Raw genomic sequence first — 21380 nt, 5'->3', positions numbered from 1 at the left:
GACGTGCAAGGAAACTGGTATAGGCATGCATATTCAAATACAGGGATATTTAAAAAGGCAGAATACGGTGCTGTGGTCGACAAAGACTGTACAAGACAGCAAGTGTCTGGTGCAGTTGTTAGATCAGTTACTGCTGTGACAATGATAGGTTATCTAGATTTAAGTGAGTTTGAAAGTGGTGTTACAGTTAGCACACGAGCCATGGGACACAGCACTTCTAAGGTAGCAATGAAGTGGGGATTTTCCCACACGACCATTCCACGAGCACACTCTCAATATCAGGAATCCAGTAAAACATTAAATCTCCGACATCGCTGCAGCCAGAGAAAGATCTTACAAGAATGGGACCAATGAAGACTGCAGAGAATCATTCAATGTGACAGAAGTGCAACCTTTCCTCAAATTGCTGCAGATTTCAATGCTGGGCCATCAACAAGTGTCAGCATGTGAACCATTCAACAAAACATCATTAATATGGGCTTTCTGAAGCATGTGTACTACTCGTGTACCCTTGATGAATGCATGACACAAAGCTTACGTGTCGTCTGGGCCCATCAACACCAACATTGGACTGTTGATGACTGGAAACATGCTGCCTGGTTGGATGAGTCTCGATTCAAATTATATTGAGTGGATGGGCCCATACAGTATGGACACAGCCTCATGAATCCATGGATCCTGCGTGTCAGCAGGGGACTGTTCAAGCTGGTGGAGGCTCTGTAATGGTGTGGGGTGTGTGCAGTGTGAGTGATATGGGATCCCTCATACATCTAGATACGGCCCCACCAGGCGACACGTACGTAAGCATCCTGTCTGAACACCTGCATCCATTCATGTCCATTGTGCACTCCAACAGACTTGGGCAATTTCAGCAGGACAATGTGCCACTCCACATGACCAGAATTGCTACAGAGTGGCTCCAGAAACAGTCTTCTGAGTTTAAATACTTTCGCTGTCCACCAAACTCCCCAGACATGAACATTATTGTGCATATCTGGGATGCCTTGCAACATGCTGTTCAGATGAGATCCCCAACTTCTCATACTCTTACAGATCTATGGACGGCCCTGCAGGATTCATGGAGTCAGTTCCCTCCAGCACTACTCCACACATTAGTCGAGTCCATGCCACGTTGTGTTGTGGCACTTCTGTGTGCTTACAGGGGCTGTACATGATATTAGGCAGGTGTGTCAGTTTCTTTGGCTCTTCAGTGTAGTTTGGCAGTGGTCATTCATTCAGATGGGCAGCTGGTTTGTGGTCATGCACACATAAAATGCTGAGCAGGAATTACAGTTTGATATATGACATGACTGCTTTCGAAGGTGATCCTTCCTCTGAAAGGAGAAGATAAGCCTGTGTCAACGCTAGAATATAACATGTAGGAAGGGTCTTTCATGGGGATCTCCTACAGGGATATCATGCATCAGGCTTGGAGATGGGAGTAGGAGCAGCATAAGGACGCACTAGGATATTCCTTATATTGGATGGTTGGCTGAATACCACTTTAGGAGAGATACAAAGGATTGTGGTTAGTGTGGTATCATCCAGAGATCGAAGTGCTATGCCAAAGAAGGCAACACAAATTGTTATCACAGACATTACTGATGGCTCACTGCAATCCACAGTGATATATGGGAGGCATTCCTGAAAACCATTCCTCCCCTCTCAGGACACCATCATCTAGGACTAACGACTAGTATAGTTTCAGATGAACTTTTAGTGTTGTTAATGTTAAACAGTTTGTTATTTAGTACACCAAGTGATGCTTTGCTAGACCAAGACAGTTGTGAAATATCCAGTACTCCTGTGACAAACACTGGGCCAACGTTAAGTACATATTTTATTCATTTATGTAATTAAGTTAACTAATGTTTCATGTGTTCTAGTATGATGAGCCTTCTCCCAGAGCAACTGAACAACCCACAGCTATGGCCAGATGAAAGTAGTTTCACCGGGACACAAGTAATCGTGGTGATTGGCATTCGATTGGCTTGTAATTTGTGTCAGTTGCCTGCCTGTGTGCAAGTTGCACACATTTTTCTTACTAGAATGAAATTGTCACTCTACAGCGGAGTGTGCGCTGATATGAAACTTCCTGGCAGATTAAAACTGTGTGTCGGACTGAGACTCAAACCCAGGACCTTTGCCTTTCGTGGGCAAGTGCTCTCCCAACTGAGCTACCCAAGCACGACTCACACCCCATCCTCACAGCTTTAATTCCGCCAGTACCTCATCTCTTACCTTCCAAGCTTCACAGAAGCTCTCCTGCGAACCTTGCACAACTTGGGAGAGCACTTGCCTGGGAAAGGCAAAAGTCCCGAGTTCGAGTCTCGGTCCGGCACACAGTTTTAATTTTCCAGGAAGTTTCATTTTTCTTACTGTTGCCTGTTTTTTCCTGTTTTTATATTTTGTCTCTGAGAATGCCTGCTGCTCACAGTTAGGCAACTGATGTCCTTACTCAACAAACAAGCAACACTGCCTGCTGAAGCAGCTTCAAAATTTCGCCCACACCACAACCCAGATCAAGACTGGTCAGACTAACAGGACAGTATTAGAGGCTCACTTTGCCACCTACAGAATAACAGGTACAGAGCACAATGCTTACTTCTGTCCACCACTGGTCCTGAAGTTTATCACCTCTGTGTTAAACTCTGAGGAGACGCAGCTGTTCCTGAGAAAGTCACATACAATGATCCTGTTAAACTGTTACATGAATACTTTGACTGTCAAATCCATGCAGCAGCTGCACAGCTTAATTTTTTTTTTGGCTGCAGTAGCAGCCTGCTCAGTTAGTCAAACAGTGGGTAATAGAACTTAGAGGTCTCAAGAGGCACTGAACGTACATAAATGTTCATGTGGAATTAAATATAGTGACATAATGTTACATGATGCTATTACTCAGAATGTATCTGATGCCCACATTTTCACTGCAATTCTTGACACTGCCTGACCCTAGTTTAAACATAGTACTGTCTATAGTGGAATCTCAAACAACTGTGGTCTCAACAGAGGTTGATTTTGACACCACACATATTTTTTGTTTGTTTGTAGTGCACCAGATGGTCTGTTTGATGTACAGCATAGCATCAAGCAGTGCAGAAAAGAGCTCAGGTAATCAGAACAGTAGCAGTAAAAACTTCCTGTCTCATAGCATACAGTGTGTGTTACAGAACTCTGAGAGAAAATCGTGTCAGTGTTTTTCAAGGCATGATCAGAAAAATTGTCCATGCTGTAAAGCTAGTTGCTTTCAATGTGGACAAGAAGGTCATAGTCAACCTGTATATTTATGTGGCAGGAAAGGTGAAGGCGACAGCCACCATCGTGCTAGTGCACGGTGGCCACAGCAATGTTGTCAACAAGTGTGCACAGTACAGGCCATGGCACTCACCAGGTTAGAACTGAACCAAGCACCTACAAATTGGCTCTGAGCACTATGGGACTTAACTTCTGAGGCCATCAGTCCCCTAGAACATAGAACTAAGGACATCATACACACCCATGCCTGAGGCAGGATTAGAACCTGCGACTGTAGCGGTCGCGCAGTCCCAGACTGTAGCGTCTAGAACCGCTCGGCCACCCCGGCCGGCCAAGTACCTACACATCACGGAACTCTTCTGCTGATATATCCAGGCAGGCAAACAAAGTTTTTGTTCATTTAAAGGAGGCACAAAAGACAATTAAGTTTCAATTCGACACTGGTGCTTCTGTTTCCCTAATAAATAATGATACTTATGCCATAATCAGTAGTCTGCCACTATAGTAACCTACTTCTATTTTGTCTGCATGCAATGGGCAAGACATTCCAGTCCTTAGTATGTGTAGTTTGCAAACAACTTGGCAGAGTCTGACAAAGTGAGTGTTGCTTCATTGTTAGGTTGTAGATATTTGATTCACTCTGACCCAGCTTAGTCTGCTGTATTATCTATGGATGCATCTTCTTATAGGATCAGAGCAGTGCTCTCCAATAAGATTGGTTCTCCTGACAGACCTATTGTTTTGCCTCGAAAACTCTTATAGCACAGTGTAACTATAGTTGGCTTGGAAAAGAGGCACTCACCATTATCTATGGTGCTACAAAATACCACCAGTATTTGTATGGTCAGAAGTTCCATTTGCTGACAGATCTTTGATGGCCTTGTTCAATCCTGCCAAGCCTGTCCCATCTCAAACAGGACAAAAATTATGATGTTGGGCTCTGATATTACCCAATTATTAGTATGAGTTAGTGTACAAGCCCACTGTGCAACATTCAAATGCTGACATGTTGTCTCAGTTACAGTCGGTACCGAAACAGCATTTGAGTAGTCTAATGAAGTATATTTTAAAACCGATTCGGAGGATTTGAATATCTTCAAAATTTTCCTTTCGACTTTTGGAATGTTGCTGCAGCAACTGCTTCTGATGCAGCTCACCAGGGTGTTTTTCCATGTGTGTACTGTAGGTGACCATGCAGTTTGAAAGAAATTCCCTACCCAGTTGCACAATGCTATTTTTTGCATCATCACACAATTTTCACACAGTCAGATATTATGCAGGTTGTAAGTTATGTGTTCATTGCACCAAGGTCATTGGAGCATAGTTCAGATGGATCAACTCACCCATCATTATTGTATTTGGCTCAGATGGAGCAAATGACAGCTCGCTGCAAAGTCTCTGACAATGGTCATTCACATCAGCCAATTTCCAACAATTTTGTGCTGCCAATGGCATACAACATGTAACCACTGCACCTTTTCACCCACATTCTGACAGTAAAGTTGAATAGTTTGAACAAACATGCAAAAGTCACATGGAGAAACTCTGTTCCTCCCAAACACAGGAGCTGGCATTCAAAATTTTTCTGTCCAACTACTGCTTCTTGCCGCATCATGGGTAGTCACTAGCAGAATTGTTATATGGTCAAAGGCACTGTATCCTGTTACATTTTCTGTGGCAACCATGAAAACGGTTCATTCCACCATCTTGAACAAAGTTTCAACTGCAAAATGAAGTATTTTACAAAGGGTTATAGTGTTGGGAATGTGGAGTCACTACCAAAGTGATTGGATGCTCATCTTATGTTGTCCACGGTTCTACTGGGCTCCTGTGGTATGACCAACAGCAGCTGCACTGTGCATACAAGTATGTTAACAATACTGCCACAGAATGTTTGTCCACAGACACAGCACATTGCTGGAGTCCTCATCCACAGACACAGCTGTCTCTCTGCCAAGCACATCTGACACTTTCCTCTGTGGCGCTCACAGAGATTGACACTCTGGTACTACTGACCCTGCTACCCAAACCAATGTCCAAAATGTCCCGCACTCAAAGGGTCATCACACCACTTCAGAAGATCCCCTCGCAATCCAGTTGACCACAGCATCTGCATCTCTGGATGTGGGCATGCACCCTGCATCTAGTTTTTTGGCTAATGTCCCTGGACACCCATGTGGTGGGATGAGGGTGCAGGTAGGGAGGTGCCATCACTACAGTAACTCTCCCTGCCACCTCCGCCACCTCCTCCTCCTCCTCCTCCTCCTCCTCCTTGTCCAAATTCACCTCACCTCTCCCAATGTCCTCATGTGTGTTTGCCCTGCAAGATGAAGGTGCAGAACTTTTGAGGAGAGGAATGTGGTATTTTTCCAGAGATCACGGAGCCATGCCAAAGTCGGCAACACAAATCGATACCACAGACATTAGCGAGGGCTAATTGAAATCTGCAACGACATATGAGAGGCGCTCCTGAAGATCATGCCTCCCTCTCAGCACAGAAACGCCCTCACAATGATGTCAACGTACTGCCAAGCTAGTAAGAGCTCTGCCCTAGTTTGAGCCTCAGAGAGAACAGTCAACACCATTGTCTAGAATCAATGAGTAGTTAAGTTTCAAATGAACTTGTAGTGTTTTTAATGTTGAGTGCTGTAACTGAAGAGAACAGCTTTTAACTTTGTGTATCAACTAATGTTTTGATGGTCCATGACAGTCGTAAAACATCCAGTACTCTTGTGGCAAAGTTAAGTATATCTTTTATTCATTCATGTAATAATGTGAACTAATATTTCATGTATTCTAGTACGATGAGCCTTCTTCCACAGCAGTCAAAAAAGCCACTGTTGGGGCCAGACAAAAACAGTTTTGCCAGGTCACAGAAGTTAGGATGTTTCTAAATTCCACGCACAGTAATAAATATCTGAAGCTGTGAGGGAGGATATGGTTCAGATGTTCTGGTCCAGGATGTAGGAGATGAGGTGGTTTTTCCTTTGCAGCTATACCCTGGACATGACCAGATGATCATGTGTATGTAGAGATGTGGCACAAGAAATTCATAGGTTTGGTGGATAATGCCTGTCTGTACAAATAACTAAGAGCTTCAGTGTACTGGGCACTGGATTGTTCGTCACTGCAGATATGATTTTCACGGTTGGTCTGACTATATGTGAGCGACATTTTTGTACGGAAGGGATGACAGCTGTCAAAATGCAGGTTGGTTAGTGGGCTTCATAAAGACAGAGGATTTGATAGAGCCATCAGAGAGATGAACGTCAACATCCAGGAAAGTGGGGAATTGCGCTGAGGAAGACCAGGTGCGTTGATTGGGAGTGAATGTGTTTAGGCAGTGGAGGAGCGATATGTTCTCTTTGTCTTTGATAAAGATCATGAGGTATCAATGATCCTGTACAGCACAAGGCGTTTGGGATTTTGGGTGCCTAGGATGGTTTCCTCTAGATAGTCTGTAAACCAGCTGGCACTGGAGGATACAACACTGTGGCCATCAGTTTGCCACAAATTTATTTGTATAGCTCCTCCCCCCCCCCCCCCCACCACTTACTTATGTATGTGCTTGAAAATAGGTAGTTTTGTATGCAATGACGCAATGGGTCACGAGTCAGTAGGGCAGTGAGAGACATACATTTGAAAGCAGCAAGACCTTAGGAATGACGACTCTTTGGGTATATAGAGGTGGCATTAACAGTGATTCTTACAGTCCACGTGGTTGTGGGATAGGGATGGTTGGGAGTCCATGATGGAAATGGTTTCTACCTTTGATGGGATGCTACGCTGCAGGCAAGGTAACTGCTTGGGAGAGTTCTTTAACAACAGCTGAGATTGTTCTGTGAGAGAACAGTAATCAGGAACAGTGAGGCATCCAATACAGATTTTTGGATTTTGGGAAGCATCCAGAAGGTGGATATGTAGGTGGGTAGTTTGATAGCTGTCTTCTGTTCCATACCAAAGGGTCCCTCCTGTATAGTTGGGCCACCTGTGGGCAGCACATCTGCAATGATGTGGAACAAACACTGGTAGCAGTTACTTCTGTAAAATATCTGGGAGCATGCGTGCGGAACGATTTGAAGTGGAATGATCATATAAAATTAATAGTTGGTAAGGCGGGTACCAGGTTGAGATTCATTGGGAGAGCCCTTAGAAAATGTAGTCCATCAACAAAGGAGGTGGCTTACAAAACACTTGTCTGACCTATACCTGAGTATTGCTCATCAGTGTGGGATCTGTACCAGATCAAGTTGACGGAGGAGATAGAAGAGATCCAAAGAAGAGCAGCGTGTTTCGTCACAGGGTTATTTGGTAAGTGTGATAGTGTTACGGACATGTTTAGCAAACTCAAGTGGCAGACTCTGCAAGAGAGGCACTCTGCATCGCAGCGTAGCTTGCTGTCCAGATTTCGAGAGGGTGCGTTTCTGGATGAGGTATCGAATATATTGCTTCCCCCTACTTATACCTCCCGAGGGGATCACGAATGTAAAATTAGAGAGATTCGAGCATGCATGGAGGCTTTCCAGCAGTCGTTCTTCCCGTGAACCATACACGACTGGAACAGAAAAGGGAGGTAAGTGCCCTCTGCCACACACAGTTGGGTGGCTTGCGGAGTATAGATGTAGATGTAGATGAAGTTCATTGCTCAGTATACTGAAGGTCTCACTAATTCCTTCACAGACATGCATTATCTCTCATGCATATTCTGCAGACAGGTTTTCTGTGTCATATCAACACAGATCACTAACCTTCTGACCACACCCAGAAATCCGTTGCAAAGGAGCACTCACCTCATCATCTAATATTATCCTGGACTAGAGTAACTAAACAATATCCTTTGCCATGGGTTGAACTATTTATCATTGTCATCAGAATTGAGAAACATCCTTTCCACAATACTTTCCACCAAGTCCATTCAATATCCCAGCCCATACTTACACCATACTTACTCCCAAACCCTTGCAACATGGGTCACACTCTGGTGCAAGACCTGTCCAATACATCCTACTCCAGTCCCATCACACGCCTATCCTATAACATCGCAGGCAGTGCTGCATGTCAAAGCAGTTGTGTCACATACTAGTTTCATTGTAATTTTTGCACAGCTTATGTGGACATGACCATCTAGCAGCTGGAATTTCACTCATGCTATAACATAGCCATGTGGGCTTAAACTACTGCTGATCTATTTTCATTATTCATATGTATTTGATAGTTAATTTTTTTGTTTAATTCTCATTCAAGCATCATTTCATTAAATTTCATTATTCACTGTATAATTTACTGACCACTGACTATAGTATATTTAGTTCTTATGGAAATATTTTATTTAAAACAATATTCATTATTCACTATACTTGCAAACCATATGGTTGTCAAACTTCAATGGTGTTAAAAACTATTTGTTTCTAGATTGAAATAGTTTATTCCAAAGCCCTCATTCTCCACTTTCCAACAAATTTTTGACTTTACAAAAAACTTAATGTTCATAAGTTATTCATATTTAATATGTTCATCTTCCAGAAAGATCCGATTTTAAAAAGAATTTCTTACTGAAATCCACTGCCATAGTTTGGTAGTGTCAACTTTTTTATTTCCAACATATATACTCTTAGTGTAATTACCTTTCAGCTTTTTATTATTCAAATTAGAAAATTTCACTGCATCAAAACTTCTTAGCAAACTCTGGGAATGCCTGTGAACATTAACTCTTCATTCTCTTTAAGCAGTAACTATTATTTACTCATTTTCTAATTATATATTGTTTAGTTAAACTTACTTCACTGCCTATAATATCCTTGTACTTTCCAACTTTCCTGTCTCTGATGTTAGTATCTAAAAGGGAATAGTTTAGTATTTTACTAATTTGTAATTTCTGTAATAAACGTGTCCACAAAAAAGCATTGCAGATAAAACCTTAGTCAGTTTGCAGTTGGTATTCAAACAATACAGTTACTAAGTTATTAGTCAGTGGTGGGCAACAATTCAGTTGGTTCAACATTCCATGGGTGTACTGCCTGTCCACAGCATCCAATGTGCACAATACTTTAGTGATCAGACATCATACCATCATCATGTGCATTGACTAACTGAGCTCCCAAGGGCACGCAGCTGACTTACATCCCCAACCACCGCAAGCTGCTCCCTCTGTGGTCTGCACCTGAGGGTGAGCGTCAGCAACTGTGGAGACACTTGTGTCTGTGGCAGTATTGAGGTAGTTGCTCTGTCCACCCAGGGTGCCAGATCATTGTGTTTGCTGAACGCTTTCCTAATTAAACCCAGTGCTGGTTCCCACACTTTGCTGAGAACCAGTACTGGATCTAACTAGACGTCTCCACGACTACTGACACACACACACAAACACACACACACACACACACACACACACACACACACACACACACACACACACACACTAGGGTACAGTTTGCAGTGGAAGAGAATATAAGTCAGTCGCGCACATTCGGGAGCTCAGTTCGTCAATGCACCTGATGATGGTGACATATCTGATGAGTGAAATATTGCGCCTGTTGGACATTGTGGGTCGACAGTAAACATGTGGACTGTTTGATCAACAAATATGCAAGGAGAAACTGAAGGATCACAAGCATTTCATTAATTCAAACATCATGTTATTTGTTTTATTGTCAGCCCATGCCCAGTAACTGAAATGCTGTGTGTCAGACTGGTAAAGTTTATACCGAGTTCCAACATCTATAGGCCTAGTTACTTTGTGGATAATTGTCACTTGTGAATTTTTTTAAAACTCTTCAAGTTTGTGTCGCTCACTGACCTGTGCTAATATACAAATGCTCCATTAGTTTAAAATGCTTATCATCTGCATCTATCAGTTCTGGGGACAGTGCTGCAGATTTTGAGGTTCGTTGAAATTCCACGAATAACATAGCTGGTATTCTCTGCCTTCCTTACCAGTTGCTGAAATGATTCAAGTATGACCTTGGAGTTGAGATGATAGGCATTGTTTGTTTAAATTGTTGAATGAGGACTCCAGACACACACACACACACACACACACACACACACACACACAGTGCAGAAGGTGATCTTTCCCATTCCTTGCTCCCATTTCCCTAAGTGGTACCACTGTTTGCAGTTTGTTCAAAAAGCTTATGATTAACTACTATTCTACACCTGTTTCCATTTTATATGGGACACTGCAGGCATTCCAACAGGTGAAGTGTGTCACACTGGCTCAATGTCAGTTTCAGTGGGAGACAGCACCTCATACCTATTGGTCAGGAGAATGAATAAAGTACCTTTAGTTCTCCTTGGTCCCTGCCTCCCCTGTACAGAGCCTGTAGGTCACTGACATGCCACTCACAGTCAGGTCAAAAAGTGGTGACAGGTCCTGTATTTCCTGGAGAGGAGAAATTGTCCATGGGAGAGGATAGTACTTAAATTATCTTTGGTATTTCTGGTATGCGTCTCTTGGTAGCCTGCACAGACCCATTTGCAGCAGTATACCATCACTTGACAGCAGCTGGGGTGATTTTCAGCTGCTTACTAATAGTAACTAACTAACTCATGTCCAAGAACAGCATTCACAGTGCACATGCAGTGTGGCTGGTGCCATATTTTACTAGATAGTAAACAAGCAATTTTAAATTAAGCTAGCCAATTCCCTTTCTTAATTCTCAATCTCTTATACTACAAGGATTATAAGTTCCCTGTAAAAACTCAAGGAAGTAACACCCAAGAAAATGACTGTTTTATAACAAGAGAATAGCCCAGGATAAAATTTATTGATCCTGTTAAGATACTTTCAGGCATTGTGTGTGCAGCTGCTCACTCTTCTGCATAGACGCAACTAGGAGATAACACATGGCCAGACACCATATTTTAGTGACACAGGACACAGAATAATTGACATGTTGAACCCCACCATGCACCAGAAATCATCAACTGAGTGTTTACTACTTTCACATCCTTTTTAAAGCCTGTGTAACAATCAATAGTCAGTATTATTTCTATGTATACAAATGCTGAATATTGCTTTTACAGTAAAGGACAATAAGACTTATTCACAGGGTAGGTCACAGAGAATCATGTTGTCCAGCGATTGTTCAGCACTAATACGTAACAACTCTACACACATTTAAATTAATTACAATTTTATGGGTCAACAAAATAAAGTTATCCAGAGAACTGATGCACACAATCACAACACCAGGACAAAATGTAACTAGGAAGGATACAAATAGAGCTATCAGTTGCAATCCCATAAGTTTTTTTTTATGCTTGCATATCCAGATTTCAGCTATAAATAGCCATGTTCAGTACATCTGAGTGAGTTGTGATCAAACAAATTCCCAGCAGTGGGGAGTTTGTTGTATTATAGCTTACCCAAATGTACTGAATATGGCTATTTATAGCTGAACTCTGTATATGCAAGTGTAATAAAAAACTAGTGGGATTACAACTGACAGCTGTATTCCTATCCTTCCTTATAACAACATACAGTCACTGTGCACAATGGTTCCATATGGAGTCAAAGTTGGTAAAATGTAATTACTTCTGGCAAAGAGCGAAACTAAAAAATGACCAAGCAAATGGCATACATCAATGGTTTGATTTGGTTTAAAAAGCTATCAGACTCTATAAGAGCATGTAAGCAGAATGATTTGAATACAGATTTGCTGATAACTATGGCATTGAGTGCCTGTAAGCTCCTTTCTTCTTGAATACAAATTTAAAATCTTTTCCGACAGAAAAATGTTTGTATTAATTCAATGAGCTTTAAGACACTGCTTGTGACATTAACCAAGTTTAAATTTATAAATATATAAAACAGAAATAAGATACAAAAACTGTTTTATGTATTGTATATGGTAAGTTAATTATTGTAGAACCATTCTTTCGAACATTTGTGAAAGTTATCATTTTGATGGCTCTGTGTAAAAATTATGAACAAATAAATAAATAATAAATGTAGGTAAATAAACGACAAAAGGAATAAATATTAATACACTAGCCATGCCTTACACTGGCCACAAAAAATTATGTTAGACATTATTCCACTGTTAATGTCATACTAGCTGTAACTGTTCAGTATTCAAAATTGCATCCCTCACATGACTTCCATCCCATTTTACGTTATAGTGACAAGGAAACCAAGCTGTAAATGCAAAAATATCTGGACAACAAAGGCAGTGTGTGAAAGCTCTAACACACAGCATTCCTACTCTTTTCGAGTACAAGGGCCACAACCACAAATGACAAAACTGAGCAGAGTTGTTACACGACAGGCAGTTAAAGACTCTGCTCTCTTCCACCTATTTACATCACACAGGCATCCAAAGAATGTTTCTCTCTTCTGCACAGAGGTCTTAGTCTGGAAGTAGTCTTCTTGCAGGTCTCTGAGATGGAAACCTATCATGGTGGAAATGGAATACCCTGAAAAATGTGTGTGCCCCATTTGCGTGACTAATACAGTCTCACAGTGGTGTGTGTGTGTGTGTGTGTGTGGAGGGGGGGGGGGGGCTTATCATGCTATAAAAGGAAACTCGCTCTGAACATCGTATAGCCAGAACATACTCTCCCTTATGAGAGACTGAAAAAATATACCATATAACAGGTGTCTCCTCAACTACACTTTGTTCATAGGGAGAGTTGGTGGCTGCAAAATCCAAAGTTTTCAATATTAAGAATCTTAGCCCTGATTGTAGATCACCACTGAAATTTTAAAATCTAAAAAGAGTTCTTATAATAGCTCCCTTGATTTGTCTAGGGGCCAGATCACTTCTCAGGACACTCACATGACATACTACCCAAATTAAGGCAGTTCTGGAGATCAGAAGATTAAGAAGTATGACACCAGGAAATTCTGCCAGTAGCACTGATGAAGTCAGTGTAAAGAGTTTTTCTTTACTGAGTCAATACACACTGCAAAGCTTTTGTGCACCAACATAATTTTAAATAGCTCTGTCATTAAATCTGGACCTGCCTGTGTAGAAAAGATTGTGAGCTGCACATCAAATACACATATCAAAAAAAGGTTCCCAGAACTGGTGAAGATAGACGTTGACTGTGGATACTGTATCACTGACTCAGTCCCTTTGACTGCTCAGATATGTCACTAAACCTGCCCAAAGATGTAAACAACCATGCATAAGCAGTCCTATTAGATGGAGGGGGTCCGACAGCCGATCAGTTCCAGTCATTCCACCAGGAACGAGGTACACAGCTCATGTTGTTGGTACTTCAACCATGCCTAGATGGCCAATACCGTGGTTCGATGGCATCTGATCGTTACTTTGTGCCAAGAAGGGCTCTCAACAAGGAAAGTGCCCAGGTATCTCAGAGTGAACCAAACTGACGTCCTTCGGACATGGAGGAGATACAGAGAGACAGGAGCTGTCAAAGACATGCCTCGCTCAGGCCCCCCAAGGGCTACTACTGCAGCGGATGACCGCTACCTACATATTATGGCTCAGAGGAACCTTGACAGCAATGTCACTATGTTGACTAATGCTTTTCTTGCAGCCACAGGACGTCATGTTATGACTCAAACTCTGTGCAATAGGCTGTATGATGCGCAACTTCAGTCCCAACATCCATGGCGAGGTCCATCTTTGCAACCACGACAGCATGCAGTGTGGTACAGATGGACCAAACAACAGGCCGAATGGACCGCTCAGGACTGGCATGTTCTCATCACCAATGAGTATCGCATATGTCTTCAACCGGACAATCATCCAAGACATGTTTGGAGGGAACCCGGTCAGGCTGAACGCCTTAGACACAGTGTCCAGCAAGGCAGAGGTTCCCTGCTATATTGGGGTGGCATTATGTGGGGCTGACATACACCGCTGGTGGTCATGGAAGGCGCTGTAATGGCTGTATGATACGTGAATGCCATCCTCCAACTGATAGTGCAACCATATTGGTGAGGAATTCGTCTACAGGGACAACAATTCACCTCCCCATCATGCACATCTTGTGAAGGACTTCCATCAGGATAACAACATGACTTGACTAAAATGGCCAGCACATTTTCCAGACATGAACCCTATTGAACATGCCTGGGATAGATTGAAAAGGGCTGTTTATGGACGATGTGACCCACCAACCACTCTGAGGGATCTATGCCAAATCACCATTGAGGGGTGGGACAATCTGGACCAACAGTGCCTTCATGAACTTGTGGATAGTATGCCATGATGAATACAGGCATGCAACAATGCAAGAGGACATGTTACTGGGTATTAGAGGTATCAGTGTGTACAGCAATCTGGACCAACATCTCTGAAGGTCTTGCTGTATGGTGGTACAACACATGAAATGTGTTGTTTTCATTAGCTATAAAAAGGGTGGAAATGATGTTTACGTTGATCTCTATTCCAATTTTCTGTGCAGCTTCCAGAACTCTAAGAACTGAGGTGATGCAAAACTTTTTTTGATGTGTGTAAGTATTTGAGAATGTCAGGTTACCTTCCATTGAGAATGTGAGTACACTCAATGGCCATTTTATGACTTTCGAATCATAGAGCACATCAATCAGTCTTCCTTTTCTTGCATGTTTTATTTGGCAAATCTAGATTTCAGCTAGTGCCTAGCCATTATCAGTGCACTAATTCATAGCATCAATGCATGTCCTAGTACGTCAGTCCCCTGATGTCTGGGCTTCTGTCACAGTTCTTTCACGCCTACTGAGTAGTCTTGAAAAAACTGTGACAGAAGCCCGAATACAGGGGACTGACATTCTAGAACATGCACTGAAGCTATGAAATAGTGCACTGATAAAGACTAGGCACTGGCCAAAATCTAGATTTGCCAAATAAAATCTGCAAGACAAGGATGACTGACTGCTGTGCTCTAGGGAGGGGGAGGGGGAGGGGGAGGGAGAGGGAGGGGGAGGGGGGAGAGGGAGAGGGAGAGGGGAGAAGGAGAGGGAGGGGGGAGAGGGAGGGGGAGAGGAAGAGAGGGAGGGAGGGGGGAGAGGGAGGGGGAGAGGAAGAGAGGGAGGGAGGGGGAGAGGGAGGGGGAGAGGAAGAGAGGGAGGGAGGGGGGAGAGGGAGGGGGAGAGGAAGAGAGGGAGGGAGGGGGGAGAGGAAGAGAGTGAGGGAGGAAGGGGAGAGAGGGAGGGGGAAGGAGGGAGGGGGAAGGAGGGAGGGGGAAGGAGGGAGGGGGAAGGAGGGAGGGGGGAGGAGGGAGGGGGGAGGAGGGAGGGGGGAGGAGGGAGGGGGAAGGAGGGAGGGGGAGGAGGGAGGGGGGAGGAGGGAGGGGGAAGGAGGGAGGGGGGAGGAGGGAGGGATGAGGGGGGAGGGGGAAGGAGGGAGGGGGAAGGAGGGAGGGGGAGGGAGGGGGAGGGAGGGGGAGGGAGGGGGAGGGAGGGGGAGGGAGGGGAGGGAGGGGGAGGGGAGGGTGAGGGAAGGGGGAGGGAGGGGGGAGTTGGGAGGGAGAGGGGAGGGGGAGTTGGGAGGGAGAGGGGAGGGGGAGTTGGGAGGGGAGGGAGGTAGGGGGAGTTGGGAGGGGGGAGGGGGAGGGGGAGGGGGGGATGGGGAGAGGGGGATGGGGAGAGGGGAGGGGGAGGAGGGAGGGGGAGGGGAGGGAGGGAGGGGGAGGGAGTGAGGGGGGTGAGGGGGAGTGAGGGAGGGGAGGGGGGAGGGGGAGGGGAGGGAGGATGGAGGGGGGAGGGAGGGGAGGGGAGGGGAGGGGGAGGGAGGGGAGGGGAGGGGAGGGGAGGGGAGGGGGAGGGGGAGGGGGAGGGAGGGGAGGGGAGGGGGAGGGAGGGGAGGGGAGGGGAGGGGAGGGGAGGGGAGGGGGAGGGAGGGGAGGGGAGGGGGAGGGAGAGGAGGGGAAGGGGAGGGAGGGGAGGGGAAGGGGAGGGAGGGGAGGGGAAGGGGAAGGGGAGGGGAAGGGGAGGGAGGGGAGGGGAAGGGGAGGGAGGGGAGGGAGGGGAGGGGGAGGGAGGGGAGGGGGAGGGAGGGAGAATGACTAGAAGGTGAGACAGGAGGGATGGGGTAGAGGAGGAGAGAGGACAGAAGCTAGTAACATAGAATTTTTATTAACACTCGGGACACTGGGGGACAAGAACATAAAAATATAAAATTAATCTACCATTACCTTCTTATTGTCACTGTCTGTGGATTCGTGTTTTGAAGTCAGACTTGGTCTCGGAGGGTATTCATACTCTGGAGAGCAATCTTCTTCTTCTGCAGCATCATACAAAATTGGTATTTCAAGTGCCTACATAGAAAAGACAAAACCAGTAAGACAGAATTAACAATGTGTCACCTAAAGCAAGCACCAATAGGTCACAATACAATCATTTAATTGCATATGTACACATCACTCTTGCTAAATATTATCTTGAATATGTTTGATAAATATTATCCTGAATATGTGTTATTTTAGTTACCCTCTTATATACTGGTAAATTGTTTCAGACTTAAAATGTTGCAATACAAGCATGACATGACAATTTCTATCTAACTTCATGTTCAAAATTTAACTACGCATACTATTAGCTTTTCACATTCATAACATGTACTGTACGTATGCCAATTGAAAACCTGACAGAAAAATTTCACCATGAAACAAAATTTGTTTATTTAAAATTAACAAATAAATTCTTCCAGTTCTGTGGTTACACTACTGGGAAATACACATTATGAGAGGAATTTATTTAAACTTATTTTGCAAATATGCCATAAATGTTTAGAGAAATTGTAATTCAATCTTTAATTATAAATAGACAGTTTTATATGGACAATACTTTGGAGTTTTACTATTTGTATTATTTATGACATTTTATACTATAACCAACATAAACATCTTTAGATTCAGCAACTGTACTGATACATAAGATAATTCTCATTTATAGTTCCATCTCAGTTGCACATTTTTAATTATATTCCATGTTTAAATCCCTCTGGATCCTCTACATACCTAAAAGAAAGTAAAACTAAAAATGTAACATCTAATATTTAACAATAAGTAAAAAAGAAAAGAATTGTACATAAATGTAGAATTTGTGTAAGTAGTTGTGTCAGCAAATTGTCTTGTCAACTGAGAAACACATATCAGAGTACTGTGTTTCAGAACTGCAGTCAATGTTTTAAATAGGTATATGTTGGAGGTATGGAGAGGGAGAAGGGAAGGGAAGGGAAAATGGAGCGAGGCTGATTGAGAGATGGGAAAGGAAGCAGGAAGCAGGTGGTAGGTATGTCATGAGCTTAACAAGAGGGGTCACGCTAAAATTATAGAATGTATACTTATGTAAAAATTAACTCCCTCCTTCTCCCCAACCTCCAACATACACCTACTTAAAACACTGACCGCAGTTCCAAAACACTGCACTGTGCTATGTGCTTGTGAGTAGAGAAGATGGGTTACCAATGCAAAAACCTAGGTAAAGTCTACATTTATGTATGATTCTTTTCTTTTCCACTTATTGTATAATATTAGATGGTATATATTTAGTTTTACTTTGTTTTAGATCTGAAGATGATCCAGAGGGACTGAAACATGTAATCTAATTAAAAATATGCAACTGAGACTGAACAATAAATTAAAATTATTTTATATATAAAACTTTAATTCCATTTTTTAAACTCTGAATCCATGTCCTCAATATTCCACTTTTAACAAGTACATAAAATATGATAAAATATTTATTAATGAAAACTTGAACAGTGAAGAACCTACAGTGTCAGATTTGTCTAGTTTACCACTTTTAGGCTTACAAAGTCATCAGCTGCATGTTCCTATCATCATCTTGTGTGTTCATCACTACTGGTGAGTGTACTAGCCTTTAGCACTTATTTTTAAATCTTTCAGCTTTGAATGTATGCCTTTCTTTCCTTGTAATGGAATATGAGTGGTATAGAAAGTTTGATATTACAATATGCTGAAATAACCAGCAGATATTTCAATTTTAATGAGAAATTTGTGGATCTTAAGGATCTTAACAATGATGGAGGATAGGAGGAGGAGGAGGAGGAGGAGGAGGAAACACTCACAAGTGATGTACTTTTGCTTTCACAAACTGAAGGATAATTAGATTTCAAATGCTCAATCAGATTTAAATGATCCATTATTGAACTGTCGATCTTATGCCACAATTTCCAGAGTTTGTCCAGGCTATGAAAACGGCAAGTTGAATCATCTACTAATATCTGCACCATCAGAAAAAAGCTATGACTAAGTGGTGCAGTTGTTCAGACTAAGTTCTATAGCCACTCAAAAATAGCTGAATGTCCATGAGTTACTCTGACCTGACCTTCCTGGAAAGGTTCTGTTGCCCCTACACACACAGCCTTATAAATAAGTTGCTGCTGTTTATCGAAGTTTGGTACCTAAGGCAACCTTTATCCGTAAGTGATGTTTATATTCATCACTGTCAAATAGCTTTCTCTTGAAATTTTAAGTACCTTTTTGCTATTGACTAGAGTTTCACAGTTTGACTGAGCAACCACTCTGTTGGCTAGAACATGCCTTAATAATGGTGAGTTAAATGTGTGTACAGTGTTGACAATCACCGAGAGGAATAATTGTTGTAGGAACTTGTTGAAGTAACTTCATCAGGCTGAAGCTGAAATCTGACATAGCCTACAACTTCTTATGAAGTCTGGAAGAAGTCCCAGCAAAGGATAAAATTATGGCTGCAATTTGGTAAAATCAAAAATTCGAGGGGCTGTGTTCCATTACTAATACTTACTCTCACAGCACATTCCTTTCCATTTGCAACCTTCAGCACAATGGTCACTGAATCCTTTAACATAATCTTCTTAAGCTGGTGATGATAAGCATTTCATATCAGTGAAAATGGTAACTGAGAATTGACTAGAATCTACAGAAGTCGTTTGCCAATAACAACAACACGGTGATTTGTCACATCTTGGCAACTGCCATTCGTGGAGTATTTTCATCTATGACAGCCTCACCCACATATATGGTCCCCTCTTTTAGTTTTCCTGAGTTTGGATGGTGCTTGAGCAAGTGGAACCTTTGTGTGGCAATAGAGACAGATTATGGCATGTCGGTGAACAACTTTGACCAGGGTAAAGCAACGGCTTCTGTCCTGGAGGTTGGCTGTCATTATTTGCAATTGTCCAGTGAGCATGAAACTGCCCTGTTGTTTGACAACTTGCAAAATATTAGTTATTGAACACCCTCCTTTCTTTATAGTAACATATGAAATGTCAAAAGGGACCACATTGGATACATATTGGTATGTTAGCATCTATTTTCCAAAGGCCCATTTTTCTTCATGCCAGTCAAATTAGAAAGGGAAGAAGGTGGAAGAAGGTGTATCTGTGTCATTCAGCACCTTGGATCTCATCTGATGGTTGTTGCATAAGTCCAGGATTTCTTTTTCTTACTCCAGCCCTCCAAGTTGGTCAGCCTTGTAGAGATGACTTTTGATGTATTATTTTTTGGTGCATTGTCTCATTGAGCTCAGGCTCGTTGATGAAGTCATGTGTTATTGTGAAATCCATCAAAAGATCACTGACAGATGTTATCTGCCACACTCTTCAGTAAGTGTAAAACTTTTTCAGCTTTGGTCATACTTGAATCCATACTCTCAAGGAGTGCCAAAACACTTTGTATGTAATAATGTATTGTTTTTGATAATGATATGGTGGTGTGGGCCAATGATAGCAATATCTTTAGCATCCACACAAAAATGTGGAGATGAGTGGTGATAAAATAGAATTCACAGAATTACAAAACTTTAAATACTATTAAAAGTAACAAAAATTAAGAAAAAATTTTTGCGCTCACACATGTGCACATGCATGCACATGTACACATGCAGGTGTGTGTGAATGCACATACACGCATGCATGTACACACACACAAATTCTGTAATGTTTCAGCTCTAAAACAGACTAAGAAAGCAAAAAGTGGGGAAATAATTTAAATAATACAGCAGATGGCTGACCACTGGAATAAATGGGATGAGCCATCCACTCTCCAAAACAGTAAAATCTCCAGCTCAGAAGCTTACGTTGGAGTCCAGAGGCTTCACAAAACTTTAAAACCTTTACCACACTCGTCTCGTCCTCAGCTAAAATACAGGGCAAATCCTCACTGAAATTTGCTTAAATCCTCTTAAGTACAATATAAAATGCACTCAGTTAAAATGTGGTGCAAAGTAATTTGCATCTCACAGGCATCAGAGACTGGGAGGATCCTCCAAACTGAGTAAAAAGTTAATTGCTTTAGGCGACAGTGCCCAATTCAGAGGTGGGTCAGGGCTGTTTCATCCTGCCAGTGTGACCAGCATGAGGAGCAACCTGACCAGATAGCTGGCTTCCTCAACAGTAGCTTGTTGTCATCACTGTCAGCCACTACTCCTCTCACAATTCCAAGGATCCTTGACCCTCCAGCAAAATGACAGCATGCAAAGGAATGGATCATTGTATAATGACCATATTCTTTGTAAGCCTCTTGGCATCTTTGTCTGCTTGGTATTTCCCCAAATTTCAACATGCCCTGGTACCCAGCTAAATGACACCTGCTTCCTCTACCACTGTATGATGTACAGTTGGTCATGTATGACCTGGTCCACTTTATGTGCTGGGTACAGATGCTGCAACAATTGTAAGGAATTGGAGCAGATGAGGAACTGTTTGCCCTGAAGATGTCTCATCCACTCCAGTGCCTTCAGGATGGCATGGAACTCTGTGAAAAATACAGTAAATTCTCAGGGAAAGCAAAACCTGAAAACACGGTAGGGGAATACTACTGAACAGTGAAGAGACTCCCCTTGCTTGGAGCCATCAGAGTACACAACTGTAAAATTGTGTTACCTATCCGAAACATTAAAAAACGGAGACTGCAATATAAAATATGGAGTGAAATCTTTCTTTAAATTAGGAAATTCCAAGATAATTCTCAGTTTCTGTAGGATCCACAGTTGATATCTGCTCCAATCTTGGTGCAAAACGTTAAAACCAGCTGAACTCATCTGTAAATGGCAATCCTTTGCACAAATCTCATATAACACCATCACTCAGTGCCATGAAGAAAGAGCCTTTCCATTGGTGGCCAAATAATAGTATGGCATACAGGTGTGTACAGGAGGGACAGTGTTTCATAGGCCACTTGCACTATAATGAGTAGTCGCCTGATGTGAAGCAGCAGTTTACTAGCCT

At 42.7% G+C, this 21380-nt stretch overlaps 1 protein-coding gene across 3 annotated transcripts in view; it reads right to left on the bottom strand.

The window, feature by feature from the left end:
* Positions 1-21380, bottom strand: part of LOC126248377 (syntaxin-binding protein 5) — a 1030224-nt gene that overhangs the window by 237046 nt on the left and 771798 nt on the right. For all 3 annotated transcript variants that reach the window (XM_049949310.1, XM_049949311.1, XM_049949312.1), the window contains exon 11: positions 16342-16464. In XM_049949310.1, the coding sequence (XP_049805267.1) occupies positions 16342-16464 (123 nt within the window). The remainder of the gene's footprint in view (positions 1-16341; positions 16465-21380) is intronic.

The sequence above is a fragment of the Schistocerca nitens genome, chromosome 3 (genome assembly GCF_023898315.1).
Source record: "Schistocerca nitens isolate TAMUIC-IGC-003100 chromosome 3, iqSchNite1.1, whole genome shotgun sequence".
Taxonomy (NCBI): Eukaryota; Metazoa; Arthropoda; class Insecta; order Orthoptera; family Acrididae; genus Schistocerca; species Schistocerca nitens.
Note: the sequence above shows the minus strand (reverse complement) of the source record. Positions and strands in the feature narration are given on the sequence as shown.